The following is an 18,042-nucleotide window of genomic DNA, read 5'->3' as shown; positions in this document are numbered from 1 at the left end:
CACTGTAGGATTCCTAGAAGTCAGTTCTTTACAAACAGTACACTAACATTATGTACTATAATTGAGTATGGGAGTGTTTGCTTTTTCTCTAATGCCACAAAGCGGAAGTCTTAAGAGAAATTTATCCTTTAAGGTCGAGGCTGGAAGCAAAATCACATCAAGATCCTGGCAATGTGTCCTAGCAAGGCCCTAAAGCAAACTGATGCTCACCTGTCCTGCGTTCCTAGCTGTGGGCCCAGTGGGTGTTCTTTGTCTAGCACTGTCTGTTACAGGGCCATCTTCTGTGACTCTTTGTCCTGTCCTTTTCTCAAATGGACACCCTAAACCAGTATGACCATTATTTAATCATAATTACCTTTTCTTCACAAAATCTGAACTTCATGTACATACACTTAAAATACCCAACTCAGCCAGTTCTGCCTGCAGCCCTGGAGTAGTGACTGCTCTTCTGGGCCAGCACTAGATGAAGTAGCTGGCTTATGTATTCTGTGCTATGCAATACAAAAAGAGTCGGTACAACCCCAGGTGTACAGGGTAAAGAAGACACAAGACCCCAGTTTTACTCCCATAATGAGAGAAGCTGTCTGCTAAATGTTTCCAAAACATACTGCCAAAAATGGCACTGAGTCAGAGAAAATTCTTATGGCCAAGACTAAATGAACTCTGTTAAGAGGTGAGGTTAGCCTGGCGGTGGTGGCTTCAATCCCAGCACTCAAGAGACAGAGGCAGGAGGATCTCTTTTGAGTTTGAGGCCAGCCTGATCTACAGAGTTCCAGGATAGCCAGAGCTACACAGAGAAACACTGTCTTGGGTAAAGGGTGGGAGGTGGTGGGGGGGAGATGTGAGGTTTGTCTTTTTAGTCCTTTTGGAAGTTTTAGGGATACAAGGGGAAGAAAGAAAACATAATGTTCGGCATACGGTAGATGTCGTTCTCTAGACATGGGCTTTAACACTTAAGGCTTGTAAAGAGCTATTTCCTTTTTATGTAGACATCAGTATCAATGAAAAAAATGAACTGAAAATGAAAATTGGACATTTAAGATGCTATTATAGATATAAATATTGAAAATTCCAAACCCTTGTACATCACAGAACCCTGAGTTTGAGACCAGTCTGGGTGACAAAGGCCCAACAAAAACACACAAACACCACCATCATAAGAATTTCTTCAAAAATAAACATTTCTTCTAAAGTGTCTTTGAAGATTTATAACTATGGTTTCTTTAGAATGAGATAAATTGTATAGAAAACTCAAGTGAAAAAGTACTGTCATGTATGGAGGCTGACATCATGGGTAGTCAAAGAATATGTTTAATAAAAAATAATTAAACTTCCATTTGCTCTATAGAACATCATAGAAAGTAATTTAATAAATTACAAAGGACTTTTTAAGACGTTTGCTCAACTACAGAAAGCAAATTTAGACTACACAAAACACAACTGGTAAATATTGCAAATGTCCAAAAGAAAAATTGGACTAAGACTTGAATCATAAAACCTGAAACAAGGGCTAAAATACAAGGCAACACCAGCTCTAATTCCTTCAGTAACTACCAACACATACTGGGATATCCTTTCAACTGCAACTTCAGTATTATGTAATTCCATCGACTTCTTTTATAACCCTTAACTTTACATTTTCATATCTGCATGTTTTTCTTAGCTGACACCTGGACAATTTTCCCCCAATCAATCTACAAAGAAGTGTCTTGAAACCCAAGAGAATGTTTAAGTTAACAGTAGCCTTTATGCTTTGAAAACTGTAACTGCCTTATTATATATAGAAAGAGAATCACTAGAGTGTTACCAAATTTATTAGACCATAATTAGGAAAATACTTTATCTCATAGATTTTGCTATAAATTAGATTTTAATGACAAGGTTTTTTTTTTTAAACTTCATTTTTTCCTTTTAATTGGGAAAGACAGGAATAAAGATCATATGGGTAGACCTAGAGGAAGGAGGGTAGGGGTGGCACTGAAACACTCCACTTGCAATCCAAGGTAACTGTATGAAAAACTTTGGCTACTCACAGGTGTGTTCTACTTAAACAAAAGTGCAATACTGCAAAGGGAACACACTAAATATGTAATGTCATTTTCATGATGAAGGATTACTACCCACTGCTCCTGGATGGGCATTACAGTGACTATTGCTAAGACATTGCATAAAGAACTATCAATTCAAAGTACTAATTTGAGAAAACACAAAAATTAATAATACAATCCCAATGGAACTTATATAATTTGGTAAATACATATAACATTGTCTAATAATGGGTTACGTTTTTACATACAGAAACATAATTTACTGGTAAAGGTCTTGGGAAACCCAGTACAATCATTTAGTCCATGACAAACAACAGTTCTATTAAAACATACTGCAAGTTAGTTTTCCTATAGGAGAGAACTGGGGTACTCCTCCAAAATTTACTACCTTGCAAACTTTACCATGATTTATTTAGACATCAGGAAAACTCTAATGTTTATCTCTCCTTAGAATGCCTAAGTCCGTTCTAATTGTTTCTGATGTGTATAAAGGTAAACCTTGGACCTCTACCGTGTCAGAATGATAGCAGCTTTAGCAGGAGAAATGATATCACAAATCAAATACCAGACAAATTGTACATGATAAAGGATTATAAGAAACAGAACAGAAGCCTTGGACTTCATAGGTATAGTTTGTACATCTTTTTGAGACTAGTCAAAGTGCATTTTCAAAGTGGGCAGCTCAGTGTTTATTATAAACTGATAGCCCAACACTGATTCTGGGTAACATGCTGTCTTCTTACTCCTAGAAACTCAATTAATTCAAACTATCTGCATATTACTTGACTACTATTACCTGTTATTTTGGAATATTTCCAGGACATAAGACACAAACAGAAACCTATACAAATAAAGCAAACAAACGTTTTCTTGTACATGAAGGGCGCCGTGTTGAAAGTTCTCAGAGTGGCATTTCTTGAGTTTGCCTTTCTGAACCCTGGAAACAAGACATTATTCATCTGAGACATAATTATTTGTAAAAGGAGGCCAAACTTTGAAAAGTTTTAATGTATGTGTACAGGGTGCCAAAGCCATATGACACAAGATTATTTTATGACTTCATTTTTACCGATTTCTGAGTTAAGCACAGTAAAATGCAAGTCATGTTCCTCGCCAGATTGACATAATATATAGGATGTGTTTAAAAACCCCTGAAAACAAGTACAGAATTAGAAACGAATGTAAACTTCCTAAACTAACTCAGCTGAGGTAACAGGTAGCCAGATAAATTGGCTGATTGGGAAACTTATTTCTTCTTTAAAACATACTTGTACCTGAATTGGAAACATCAGCAGTGCATCACGACACTAGAGCATTTTATGTAATTAAAGCAATGGATGGTGATTGTAGAGTCTACAGCTTTCATGACATTCATTAGCTGCCCAAATTATTGCTGAGTTTTGATCTGTAAATTATAGGTGTCAAGGAGGCTGTAAAACTATATTCAAATTAAATCAGTAATATGCATAAAGTATTCTGTGTTCACTGCAAATATATTAAATATACAACTCTTATTGAGCATCATTTTCATAAAATTAACCCCCAACAAAATTATAATGCCTTTTGCTGTAACTTTATATGTGTATGTATCTGATAGTACATCCGAGTTCAGAAACTTATGGATCTTAAGAAATAGGACATGCAAAACGTCTCTGAAAGCAGTTTGCACTTCTAAACAAACAACTGAAATGTTCTGTCAGTAAGTTATTGATGCACTCAACACTGGGATATTTACAATTAGTAATTAAAGAAAAGGTAAAATAAGTTTAGGATGAAGTGCAGAGTCCCCAATCAATCTTCATTGCTTGAGTCTGAATCCTCAGATGATGATGATGTGCTATCAGACCCAGAAGAAGCTTTCTCTGAACCCTCATCTGTGCTGTTTTCATTGAGAGGACTAGGTTCAGTTCCTCCTTTCTCTTTCTGATCTCTAACTCTGGAAGCTTCTTCCTTTATTTCTACTGACTTAGATGAACCTAAGTCATTATTTTTGTTTTTCTGTACATCAAAAGTATTAGGCTGAGACAAGGTTGGAATATGAAGATTAAGGCCTGGAGTGAGCAGCATCCCTGGGTAAAGTATATTAGACAGCAATAGTGGGTTAAGAGCTATGGGCTTGGCAGCTGCAGCTGGACTCAATGCAGCTGTGGAGGAAGTTGAAGGAGAACCTGACACACAGCTTTCTCCTCCATTCTCTGAACTTTGGCTCTCTGTCCTTTCTTTTTTTCCTTCTAGCTCCTTAGAGTCACTTCCTTTTTTTTCTTCAGCCCCAGATTCTGCAGTCTTTGACAGGAGTCCTCCCATGCCTAGCAGATTTGGTAATCCAGCCATTCCTGACAGTAGCATGGGGAACATAGCAGCCATGTTCTTAGTTTCTCCTCCAGAAGAAAGACCAGCAGGCATGCCCATCAACCCTGCAGTCACTTGCAATGACTGCAGGTTCTGTAGATTTTGTTGTAAGGCCTGAAGAGCTGTAAGATCCACACCTGGAAGTAATCCGTTGGTCAACAAAGGATTGCCTGGCACACTGCTGGCAGGAGCAGTTGCTGCTATTGTAGCCTTGGAAATTCCACTCTTGGGCCTTCTTCCCCGCCTGCTTACTTCCTCTCTCACAACAGGACCAGTGAGAATACGTTCGTACATACTTTCTGGAAGAAACCCCTAGAGAAAAAATATATATATATTTGTTAGTAACGGCCACATGAAGATAAAGTCAGGTTATTAAATACCCTATTAAGATGTAGCTATTTATAAACTTGTTCTATATTGATATGAAATAATTATGAAAGACACAACTTTAATCTAAGTTGTGGCTTCAATCAGCTATCCCTCTACCTCCATTTTTTTTTAATCCTAAGAATAAGAATGGAAACAGGCATTTAGTTCTATATACTGTAAAGTTTAAGTTTGTAGGACATAAAACCTAAGAACCAAAGACATTTTATCAAGCATATTTTCATAATACTTTCTTGGTGCACATTACCAGTTTTTCAGATCCTTCTTATCTGGGAAAGCAATACAGGAAGTACAGGGAAAATAAGGCTGAGGTTAAATTGATATGTTTTAAACCAATCTTGATGGTCATTTTGGGATTCATAGCCAAGACAAAAAATATATACTCAAAAGGAAGATGGTATTATTCATTATTATCTGAATATCATAGAGGCTTCAATGCTTGTGTATATATCTGTCACTTGTAAATGTTTATGATAGGCAGTAGAATTCATGAACTTATATTCAAAACAGTCATATATTTGTGTATAATCATATATTGGTGATGAGCAGTTAAAAAAAAAAAACAAAAGGAAGAAAGATGAGGGCTTAACACCTGGCTGAGAAGAGCACCTGCTGATAGAGTAACCAAGTACAGGACAAATGGCGATCTGTGTAGCTTTTATATAATTCTTCCTAATGTTTTATTTTATAACATTTGCAATAGCACTGTCCAGTAGAAATGCAATGCAAGTCACACACATAGCTAACATTTTCTAGTAGCCACATACATTTTAGTAATATAATGAAACAAAACATGACCTGAACATTTTCACTTCATTATATAATGTATAAAGATTGAGATGTACCCCCAAAGTGTGCATTTTAAACTGAGCTTAGCAGCTGATCTGTGGAGGTACAGATGTAGGAAGTTGTTTAAGGAGAAATCTAATGGTACTACTTTTTGTTTAGTTTTAATTGGTCAACTTCCTTTTCTCTTTAAAAGCATTAGGGCTCACTGCAGATTGTACAATAATAATATAAAGAGAACCAAACCATGTTTCTCTTACCACTCAGCCACAGGGCTGCTAAGATTTAAAGTGTATGATAGATACATCTTTGCTTTCATTCTTATTGTATGACTCTGCCTACCACTTTACAAAACAAAAACAGTTATAATAATGAATTTAGTTTAAAGCTTGCCTTTTCCATTTGAACACCTATAAAAATAATATAGTTAGGTTTTAATAGCCCAAAATCTTAAATATTAAGACACTTAGTATGTTGTCAATATTGTATCTCTGATAGCAGATTTTTTTTTTAAGCCAGGGTTTCTCTATATAGCTTTGGCTATCCTGGAACTTACTCTGTAGACTATGCTGGCCCAAACTCATAGAAATCTGCCTGCCTCTGCCTTGAGAGAGCTGGATTAAAGGTATGTATCACCACCATCCACTTCAGATATACTTCTAGGGCAAAATTTTTAAGCAGTTGTATAAATTCCAATATATAGATAGTCCATTGGTTGATTAGCCATTGTTTTACTATTATACCATAATGAACTCAGGCAGTTGCACATATCTGTAATCCCAGTATTAATGAAGTTGAGGCAGGATTGTAGTTCAAAGCCAATCTGGACTATCTACAGAGATCCTGTCTGTGATGAATATTTTTAATGAGTATATTTGCATACCTACTTGATTTTCTTTGTGGCACTGTCCAAACAATGTTTGCAAATAAAAAAAGAAAAGTGTGTGGGTGGGTGGGTGGGAGGTGCATCTCTGGTTCTGCATTCTACCCTATCATCAATTACACGTTCTGAAAAATAAAAACTGTGAACTGAAAAGCTATTGTCACATGTGCATGAAATTCTTATTCTGAAAAGAACATTTAATCTGAGACATCATCAACTGGGTCTAATCTCTAAAATGGTGTGTTTTTAAGACACTCACAGATTGCTTAACAACATCTCCCCATTCTGGAGCTACTCCATATTCTGAATTTTCTTTCAGGAATCTACATAAATCCTTCAAAGGGGGAGCAAATGCACCTCCAACCTGTGAACAAACAAACAGGGATAGTTAGTTAACACTATTAAGTGAGGAGTTACTTATTGAATTTCTGATATACAATTTCTTTCAAATATGTTTTTGAACAACCTTTAACAATCTGTATAATGACATCAGAAAGGATTACTCCAATATACATAGACTACTGAACTACTATATAAACACATTAGCTTTTATTTGCATTTGTCCTCTGGTTATCTTTAACTGTCAACTTGGCAGACACAACCTAGAATTGATTAAAAAAAAAAATCTCTACTGAAGAACTGACTAGATTGCACTGGCTTATGGGCATGTCCATGGTAGGATGGTCTTGATTACTAATTAATGTAGGAGAGTTCAGCCCACTGTAGGCAGGAGATTTGGCATTGTATAAAAAAGCTAGCTGAGTATGAGCCTCCAAGTAAGTTAGCAAGCAAGAACTGAAGCATCAAGAAGCATTCCTCCACGATTTCTGTTGTAGTTCGTTGGTTTGAGATGCTTGGTCAGGGTTAACTCTGTGGAGTAGCAAGCAGCCTGTATTCAGATTCTTACTTGAGTTCCTGCCTTAACTTCTCTTGATGATAAACCTGTAACTGGAAATCAAACCTTTCCTTCACTCAGTTGTTTTTGGTCACAGTATCTGTCATAGTGACAGGAATGAACTGGAATAGAAATGATGTAAACTTTTTTTTTTTGAGAGAGAGAGAGAGATTTTAAGTGGAATAACATGAGTAGAAAATGAAGAACTATTCATGGTACACTTAAAAGGCAAGACAGCCTGCCTGAAAGTATACCTTTGGAGTCAGCTTTCCAAGCTATGGAAACTCAGTTAAACCAGTAAATCTCTTTCAGTCTCCTTTGTGATCAATAAAATAGGGTGACAGTAATATTTCCTTCAAAGTGTCTGATGAAGATAAAATGAGGTGATACAAGTGTCTTATAATAATATCTGGATTAATAAGTCAAATACAGTGCTAAGAGCATTGCACACATATTTTATTTGAGTTCTCAGAACAACTTTTTGAGATAGTATTTCTATCTTCAAAAGAAAGGACCCGAGCATCAGAGAAGTTATAGTTAGCTTTATAAAGTCATCTAATAATGTCAAGAGAGGTCAAATCTAGGTCTCAGAATTCCATGCTTTTATTTATTCATTATGCATATTGACTAAATTATGCTATTAAATTATAAATATCTTTTGTATATGATACATTCAAATCATTAATATTTAGATAAATGATTTTGACCTACCAATTTAATGTCTCGTTGCCTTCTAAAAGCTATTTGAGCAGTTCCTTCTTCCATACACCCTTGAAAACATATGCACTATATCCTTTTTTTCTTGAGTGGTACTAGGGACTGAATGCTACATAGCATTCTACCACTGGCTATATCCCCAACTGATAAATATAGGTCTTGACAGGATGTACATTCATTGACTATAGTCAATGTATCCCCCATACCTATAAGTATTCTCATCTAATATTCCTTATATTCTTTAGTCTCTATGATTTCTGTTGCACTCTGCTCTTTATTGAGCTTCAGGTTCAAGTGGACTTATAAACTGTAATTCAATCTCCAGAATGCTAATGCAGAAAGAATACCCTGAGTTTGAGGCCAGTGAAGCATACATAGTGAGTTCCAGGTCAGCCTGAGCTGCAGTGTGAGACCCTGTTTTATTTATTTATTTTATTTATCCTTTTGCCATTTTTATTAGCTATACATTTTTCTCTCACTCCCCTTCACTCCTTCCCTATTCTCTTCCACCTTTCTCCTGACCCCCACACTCCCAATTTACTCCGGAGATCTTGTCTGTTACCCCTTGATAGGCAGATCTATGTATGTCACTCTTAGGGTTCTCTAGGGTTGTGGCCTGTGTGGGCTGGTTGTCCTTTGCTTTATGTCTAGTATCCACTTATGAGTGAGCACATATTATATTTGCCTTTCTGGGTCACCTCATTCAGGATGACTTTTACTGAGACTCTGTTTTAAACAAAACAAAATATGATGCAGCAAAATATAACCTCCTCCCCTAAAACTAACTGGATCTATTAGGAAGTTTCTTTTTCTAAGTAATTCATCAACTTAACCTTAGAGACAAGAAAAGAGAACCCTACAACTCAAGGGAAATGAACAGGATTCCAGAAAATTTACAACATCAACAGTTAAAATATTTGCTGCCAGATACATGGCCCAGCAAAAAAAGGTACTTGTGTTAAGTCTGACAACCTGAGTTCAATTCCCATGACTTACATGGTGGAAGAAAAGAACTAACGTGCATGTTGTCCTTTGACCTTTGTATACACACCACACACACACACACACACACACACACACACACACACACACACACACGTTTAGTATTAAACTTAAAAAATTAAAAAACAAAACAAAAAACCAAAAAGCATTCCTTCCCTTAAAATTGGCTAAGAAGCTGCTAGGTATGGTGGCACACACCTATCACCTCAAGACTCAGAAAGCAGAGGCAAAATGATCATGATATCAAGGGCATCCTCTGTTACATAGTGAGGCCAACTTGGGGTACAGGAGACCTTATCTCAAAAGACAAAATCATCAAAATAACCCCCCTCAAAAGAAAACCAAATGAATAAACAAAACCCCAAAACTGGCTGAGACAATTAAAATACTCAGTAATGTGAAATTTTGTTTGTTGAGAGAGGCGCAACTATATAATTCTTTTTTTTGCTATCTTGTTTTTCTCTTCTTCCAAATATTCTTCTCTTATTTTCTGCTTGTTTTGGCTTTTATTTAATAGGTTCTTCTTTTCTTTTTCTCTGACTACTTCCTCTATTCTTTTCAATTCATTCTATTTCCATTGTAATAATTTTTAACTTCTTAAGTTCTATGTAATTCTGACATTTGCTTTTCTGTGGTTATTTGCTATAGTAGTTAGCTTTAGTTGATTTAAAAAACATTTCTGTATTTGGGTTTGCACATGGGTATATGTACACATGTATGTGCATGTGTGTGGCGATCAGAGATCAGCCTCACATGTCATCCTCAATTATTCTCCATCTTATTTTTTGAGATAGGTTTTTCTCAGTGAACCTGGGATTCACCAGTTCAGCTAGACTGGATAGCCAGTGTCCTGGGGTCCTTCTGGATTTACAGGGATGTTTTGCTGTACTTGACATTTAAGAGGATACTGGGGGTTTGAACTTAGGTCCCCATATTTACCCAGCAATTACTTTGCCAACTGAACCATCTCCCAAGGCTGCCCTGCCTGCCCTCCTGCTTTTTCAGTTTTTTGAAGGCAACAAATGTCCCCTGAGGGAACAAAATTATACCCTGAAAAGAACCACTGCCTGAGATAGAGTGTCCTGTACACTGCACAACCATACAACACTGCTTGGCCAGAACTGTGGAATGGCTTGCTTATTTCATTTACTAGTTTCATCAATAAATGTCAGATTTGAGCACAGGACTGACCCAGACCCCCTGAATGTGTGTTAGTTGGGAGGACTGGGCAGTCTGTGGGCCTCTGGTAGTGGATCAGTATTTATCTCTAGTGTATGAATGGACTTTGGGAGCCCATTCCACATAGAGGGAGGGCCTGGACCCTGCTCCAAATGACATGATAGACTTTGAAGACTCCCCATGGAAGGCCTCACCCTCCCTGGGGAGCAGAAAGGGGATGGGATTGGGGTTGGTGGGGGGAACAGGAGAGGACGGGAGGGTATAGAAACTGGGATTGACATGTAAAACAAACTTGTTTCTAATTTAAATTTAAAAAATTATTTAAAAAAAATCAAACCATAAAGTTTTTAGAGATGGGAAACAATGTTGGATTTGATATTAGACTACATAAAATTATTATGCTTGTCTTTTCCCACAATTCTGATAGGTTCAATCCATTCTAGTGCAACCAATTTCTTTAAGTGCAGCATTGGAGTGAAAGGGTAACAAGAGACATAGATACCTTTCTTGCATTCCTTCTGTTAATTAGCTGTACACGTTCCTCTCCAGTGAGACTGTTGACATCCAGTTTGTTTGGGTTTCGGCATCGATGCCTTTTCTGTTTGGGTCTTCCCTCGTGAAGCTGCACTCTCTAAAACACACCAAGAAGCACCTTGAAGCTTGTGGCTCTGTTCAACACTGTTCAGAATAATGCACATGAGCTGACCCAGGTGCTTAGCCCTGTATGAGGTGAAAGCTCTCATTTTCTAGTTAGTCAGCTTAACATTTTAAACTTTCAGTATATTAATTCTGACATTTTTCCTAATTTTATATTTAAAAATATACACAAGATCACGATGACGATCACTATTATGTTTCTATATGAAAGTATGACCCTTGCAGTGAGTCTTTGCCAGCTCTTTCCTAAAGGCCACAGAAAACCTACAATGACACCAGACACCTGGAGGTGTCATTGGTGCTAATGGAACAGTTTCCTCTGAAACAACTCGTTATTTTCCATCACCTATATTTCATTTGGTAAGTTTCTCATCTGGTAAATTCCAGGAGAACTCCTCAGGCTCCCTCTGTTCTGTGACTGTTAATTTATTTATTTGTTTGTTTTTGAGGTAGGGTCTCATATAGCCCAGGTTGGCCCTGATCTCATTCTGAACAAAGGGTGTGCTTGAACTGGTGACCCTCTTGTCTCTGACTTGTACATCCTGAGATTACTGGTGTATGCCACCAATTCCTGCTACAACAATTCATAATTGTGCTAGAGACATTCATTTCTCTTAATCTCTATTTTTTTCTTCTCATGTAATCCTCACAATATTAAAGGTATTATTTTTATAGTGCAAATCAAGACATTAAGAGGTAATTATTTTCAAAGTCATTCAGCTATGAAGTAAAAAGAGCAGGCTGAGTATAATGGCACACACCTTTAATTTCAGCACTAGGAAGGCAGTGGCAGATGGATCTCTGTGAATTTGAGGCCAGCCTGGTCTATAGAGTGAGTTCCAAGACAACCAGGGCTACACAGAAAGACCCTATCTCAAAAACAAACAAACAAATTAAAATAAAGGGCACAAAATCTGGCAATAAAAATGAAAAAAACCTTTGCATCAAATTTGTCTCTTCAATTGTGAACAAGAAAGACTTTGATTTTTGGAGTTATTTCCAATCAACCATAAAATTCCAAGAAATTATTTGCTCAAACTCTTGGGCTGGGCCTAACAGTCTCACCTCAGCCTGAGCTTATGGAACTCATCTTTTCTCTTCACAGTTACTCTCCTTGTTTTCTGCCAGACTTTGGGCCCTCAGATCAGTGACTACTTTTGTGAATAGTTCTATATGCATACCATCTTTTAATGCTCTTCATGATCTCTGTGATTTCAAGGCCAGCCTGGTGTACAGTGAATTTAAGGGCAGGCAAAGTTACAGAGAAACTCTGTCTCATAAGAGTCGAAAATACAAGTAAAATAAATTGAGTTATAATGCTCTTCATGATTGTTCTACAATTCCTGGAATACCTTCCTCTTATACTCAAGGAGTCAATGTTTATTTAGTTTTTTTTTTTGTTTGTTTGTTTTGTTTTGTTTTTTTCATTTACTATTACAACTTTCTTTCTCCATACATTTTTAGTCTGTCTAGGCAGTTACTATTCTAATCTTCCTGTTCATGGCATTTTATTCACACCTCATCTCTGTTACATTCTAAGGTAACCTTATAACTATTAAACTACAGAGAAAGCTAATACATGATAAGAAAAAGGTACAAAAAATGCTTTGGAGACTAGACAGTGTCACATGGGTAAGAAAGAACTTTACATTTTTATTTTTCTATCTTTGGTTACTGAAATTGTATTAGTTCTTAGTAATGTCACACAATATAATCATGTTGGTTCAATAAAAGAATGATATTTTTCTAACATGCTATGAATTCATAGGTTTCATAATTGCAACATTCACTTTCATGGCCTGATGTAGTTATAGGGAAATCTCTATTCACATAATGATAAAAGTATTTGATAATAAAATAGAAAGGAATTAAAGGAAAGATTGAGAATTTGTGGAAACTATTGCACAAACTAGGGATATGTAAGGCATCTAAAATCCCAGACTAAAGTTTTCTGTTTTAGACTACTAGGCTGTTTCTTGGTTATAAAAAGAAATACTGGATCAAAATTTGTATTATAAATATAAAGATTATCTAGTTGTTTCATATGAAAAGAAAGGAATTTTATTCTGTTAATAGTACTTCACACTGCAAGTAAAGTTTTCAAAATTTAAAATTTTTAAAATCATAGATTAAAAAAAAAAAAAGCTGTGTAGTGATACATGCCTTAATCCCAGTACTCAGGAGGCAGAGGCAGAGGCAGAGGCAGGCAGATCTCTGGGAGTTCAAAGCCAGCCTCATTTACAGAGTGAATTGCAGGACAACCAAAACCACAAAGAGAAATCTGTCTTGAAAAAACAACAACACATTTATAGGTAGGCAGATCTATTCTAAGTTTAAGGACTCATGTGCAGAGCCTTGAGACAACAAGGTGAGTAAGACATAGTTCTCAAGAAGCCCACTTGGTAGGAAACAAGTTTCCCTGATGTAATCCATATGAACTTCACAATAGAGGCAGATAAAATAAGCCTGCTACCTTCACTGTAGGGAGTATGGCTTTACTCTTTTGCCTCAAAAAGTACACAGAAATGTTACACTTAAATATGTGGCACATTAAATTTGAAACATTATTGTCTTATAGAATGTAATAAAAAACAAACAATAGATTTCTATGACTGAGAAAGCATATGTAAAAGGCAATAGACAGCATCCCAGAGGACAAAGACAATGCAAACTAAATATAGTGACTCATATCTTGAATAAACAAACTCTTCCATCTGGAGAAAGAAACTGTACACTTACGGCTTAAAGACTAATTTTTCTGTGGTCTTGAACTATTTATTTACTTAAAACTTCAGTATTTTAATTACTTTATGAAATAATTTAAACAGCAGTGGTAGTATACACCTTTAATCCCAGCACCTGGGAAGCAGAGGCAGGTGGATCTCTGTGAGTTTGATGCCAGCCTAGTCTACTACTCCAGGACAGTCAAGGCTACACAGAGAAACCTATCTCTAAAAAAAAAAAACAAAAACAAAAAAAAAAAACCTCTAAAAATAATAAATAAAAAAATTAACAATACTATCTTAATAATGTTATACTAAATGAGATAATGGATGTAAAATAGTGTTATGGTAGGCAAACTCACACTTTAATAATTTTATTACTTTGTATTTTTTATTACTTTAAAATAATCTTCATGAGAAAAAAAAGGCTGGAAGTGTTATGTGTTATACAACCTTTACTGGATATAAAGAAGTACTTTACATCAGAAGTTTTTTTATTGATCACTGGAATTATAGGTGTGTACCACCATAGCTGGCCTAAAGTGATTTTTATACAGAACTTGTACTTCATTACAGGTTTGATGAATCAGAAGAACAAAATATACCCAGATTTTTAAAATATACTTACTGGAATAAAAGCTCCTAAGTCTTCCACATAGCCTGGATGCTCCTTAAGCCATCTGTCCAGGTCCTTTCTCTTCGGCGCATCATCTCCTGCGAGTCTTGTCCCATCTTTGAGATTAATAACTGGAACTGGACTTTCTGTATCAGGAATCCTCTGAGGCTGAGTATAGGATAGTGCTGGGTTTATCCCTGTGGAAATCTGTGAGGTGGTTAAGTCTAAAGAAAACTGCATAAAATACCAAATAGCATTTTTATTTTCATGTTTTATTATTCTAATTTTTGTTCAACACAGTAACTGTCACACACACACACACTGCATTCCTCACTGCACCAGGATGGCCTGAAACTGGCAGTGACCCTCTTACCTCTGTATATTCAATACTGAGGTCACACAAGTACTCTACCATGCCCAGATTCAACAGAGATATTCTTTTTTGAAGAAGAAAGCAGTGTCTAAAATTCTGCCAAGTCTTTTAAACTTAATTTTTTATGCCTTTTTGTCAGTATTAAAATTCTATTAAGATACAATTTAAAAGGGTGAAGGACTAATTTCCTTATTATTTATTTTATTAAAATAGTAAAAGAGCAATTATATACTTATTAGGATTGAAATTCAGACTTAAGTTTAAATAATTTAAAAAAGTTTTCCTTACATGATTAGGTGGCTTATTTCTGTTTAAAAAGAGGATGTCAACACCTTCTACATTCTTCCTCCTTCCGCGTCTTTTCTTCATGATAGGCTGGTTGTCTAATATCACTCCATTGGCACCAAGAGTTGACTGAATGGAAGTACCTAATTAAAATAAAAATGCAAAATAGTGACTCAAAACTTAAATGAGACATTACAATTTTTCTAAATGTATGAGAAATTAGTTCTTTTATACCCTAAACTAAACTAAGAAGTTTTAGGATTAAAAATATGATAGTTTCTCAATTTAAAAACTTACAAATTTATAATCTAGGTCTCTCACTCAATAGCTCACACTAGCCCCCCAATCCTAAGCCTCCTGTGTTCACCACCTGCATCCTGGGATTATGGGCATGTATCGCATCCCCTGACTTGTAGTAAACTTTTTACTGCCACTTTGCATGTTGTTTTACTTAATTTGCCACAAAATGTGACATCTCTTTCTCTTCCCATTTCATTTTACAGACAACAGAAGGCTCAAAATGTTAATGTCAACTGTTTCCCAAAAAGTCCAGGAAGGAAAACAGACCCAAACATCACATTTTCAATTATCAACATGTATTACATAAAATACTGAGAGAACTACATAGTATTAATAATAATACATGCAACTTTAACATGGGTTTATACAGTTTTAAAACTAGTGTGATCACTACTATTATATATTATACATATCATTATCATTATTATATGCTTTAAATTTTTATTTAAAATTCAGGTACCTGTGGAGTTCAGAAGCAGGCACTGAAGCCCCTGGAGCTGGAGTTAAGGCATTTGTGGCTGCCTGATTTGAGTGCTAGAGACAGGTCCTCTATAAGAGCTATATGCACTCTTAATCACTGAGCCATACGTTCAGACTCTAATTTATATTATTAATATGAAAAGTATTGACACAATACAAAAAGGAACACAACAGTAATAACTATATAAACCATATTTGCTACATGATATTTTATATATATTACTATGCACTATGTACAGTATTATTCAAGAGTTACTGATAGGTAAACATGGACAATCTTCAGCTGCAATGGCACTGAAACCTTCACATGATCTAAGTACTGACTATAGCTTATAGAGGGGCTTTCAAGTTAGGAATGGAAATGGTAAACACACTTAGGGTAGACAGGAGAGTCCACAGCTGATCTCTATTCATCCTTGTGTTTTATTGGGGGGAAGAGGAGCTATTAACTACAAAGCTGCCATTGTAAAGCATTGGGAAACATAAACTTCATGAATAAAAACACTCACCTTTAATGTGCTTCTGGTGGCAAAAGGAGCATTATGAATATGTATGTGGTAGAACTGGACACACGTGTGCAGCTGTGCATACACATGTGTATGTGTGTGTGGAGGCCAGAGCTTGCCATTGGATATCTTCCTCAATTGTTCTCCACTTTACGTAATGAGACAGGGTCTCTCAGTGAATCCAGAGCCCACTGATTTGGCTAGCTATCAAGCACTGGGATTACAGGTAGGCTTCTACACCTGCCTAGTCTTTTATGATATGCCAGGGATCCTCGGGCTGATCTTCAGGCTTATATGGCACATGCTTTATCCACCAAGTTACAGCCTCAGCCCTTCAATTCTAAGTCTGACATGTGTGCACCTAGTAACTAGAAAATTATACTGAATGGTTAATGAATCTACAGGAGACCAAACTAATGCCAATGAAGCTAAGCTAATCTATAATTTAAAAGGTAGAAATAGCATCAGTTGAAAACAGCAATCAATTACCAAACTGTAGGAGTGCCACACACTAAGCTCATGCACAGTAACAGTTGAAATGCTTCCAAGTATTATGTGGCAACCAGACTTAGTTCCTATTAAAGCAGAGTCCTTAGCCTTCTGAAATAAAGAAGGTATAGTGAAAATTCAACTAATTCATTTTCTTTAATTGAGAATTATTTTATTTCTATTTCTGGGGGTAAGTAAAGCTGATGAATACTCTTGAGACTCAACTGATCTTAAACACAGTTTGTAATTGTTGACACTTTCAGAAGAACATAGAAGGAGGTCAAACAAGCAAAAACAGTGTTGAGTGTGTTTAAAATATTTTTTGTTATTCATTTTTATTTCATGGGTACTTTACTTGTATGTATGTATGTATGTATGTATGTATGTATGTATGTATGTGAACCATTTACATGTCTGGTGCCCATGGAAGTCAGAAGAGGGTGTAGGGATCCCTCTAGAACTGGAGTTACTGATGGTTGTGAGCCAGGGCTTCTGAAAGAACAATTGCTCTTAACTACTGAATCATCTCTCCAGCTAGTCCAATGCATTCCTCATTGTTCAAAGAGCATGCAACACATGGCATAAATGATTTATTCAGTAAATGTTCAAGTTGCCAAAAGGTTAGAAGAAATAAAGAATTAAGAGGAAAGACATTAATATGGTAATTGTATTCAAAATGCTATGATTTGCCATACAGGCATTAAGTATAGTATTCTACCATGTGACTTGATAATCATTGTTTGAAGCACAAATATACTATTTTACCAAAATGCTAACTTTTATCTGTTAAAATATACTAAAAAAATGGTATTTCCAAACTGCTGAATTCAAAATGCCATGTTAAAATTCCAACAGGGCTTTCAGTGGTAAAGGGAAGTCCCTAGTTTGATCTTCAGTGTGCATGAATGCACACAAACACATGCACACATGCACACACACCATATAAACACATCCTAGGAATTAATAAAATTCAAATTATGCTGACTACTTTATAGACATTACGGAGGTACCCAACACTAAAGAAAAAAAATAAATTTTTAATCTCAAAAGTCTACTAAAGAAGATTTGGAAATGGCAAGGAATATCTTGTTAATAAATATTCCTTGTTTTTTGCATATTTACCTGATGCTGGCATAGATTTTGGAAAATTAACAAGGCTCGTCTCTGAAGCACTCTGGAGCTCCCGAAGTCGAGTGAGGTACTGCTGCTGGCCCAGGGCACCATCTTCACCATCAAACGGTCTTTTCTGGGCAAGCCCCTGCTTCTGAAATGTCAACTTCAAGCCACCCTCCTATTGAAACAAACAAACCAAAACCATTATTAATATAGAAAATGCTAAGAAAAAAAAAACCCTACTGTAGGATATC

At 36.1% G+C, this 18,042-nt stretch overlaps 1 protein-coding gene across 1 annotated transcript in view; it reads right to left on the bottom strand.

Annotated features, from left to right (window-relative positions):
- Positions 1-1,288: 1,288 nt before the first annotated feature.
- Chd9 (chromodomain helicase DNA binding protein 9) overlaps positions 1,289-18,042 on the bottom strand; it is a 224,822-nt gene continuing 208,068 nt past the window's right edge. Inside the window, exons 34-39 of the mRNA XM_051195107.1 lie at positions 17,798-17,966; positions 14,904-15,043; positions 14,255-14,476; positions 10,749-10,877; positions 6,713-6,817; positions 1,289-4,709 (exon numbers count right to left, since the gene is read on the bottom strand). Coding sequence (XP_051051064.1) covers positions 3,840-4,709; positions 6,713-6,817; positions 10,749-10,877; positions 14,255-14,476; positions 14,904-15,043; positions 17,798-17,966 — 1,635 coding nt within the window. The 3' untranslated portion in view covers positions 1,289-3,839. The remainder of the gene's footprint in view (positions 4,710-6,712; positions 6,818-10,748; positions 10,878-14,254; positions 14,477-14,903; positions 15,044-17,797; positions 17,967-18,042) is intronic.

This window comes from Phodopus roborovskii, unplaced genomic scaffold (assembly GCF_943737965.1).
Source record: "Phodopus roborovskii unplaced genomic scaffold, PHOROB, whole genome shotgun sequence".
Classification (NCBI taxonomy): Eukaryota; Metazoa; Chordata; class Mammalia; order Rodentia; family Cricetidae; genus Phodopus; species Phodopus roborovskii.
This window is presented reverse-complemented; position numbering and strand designations above follow the sequence as displayed.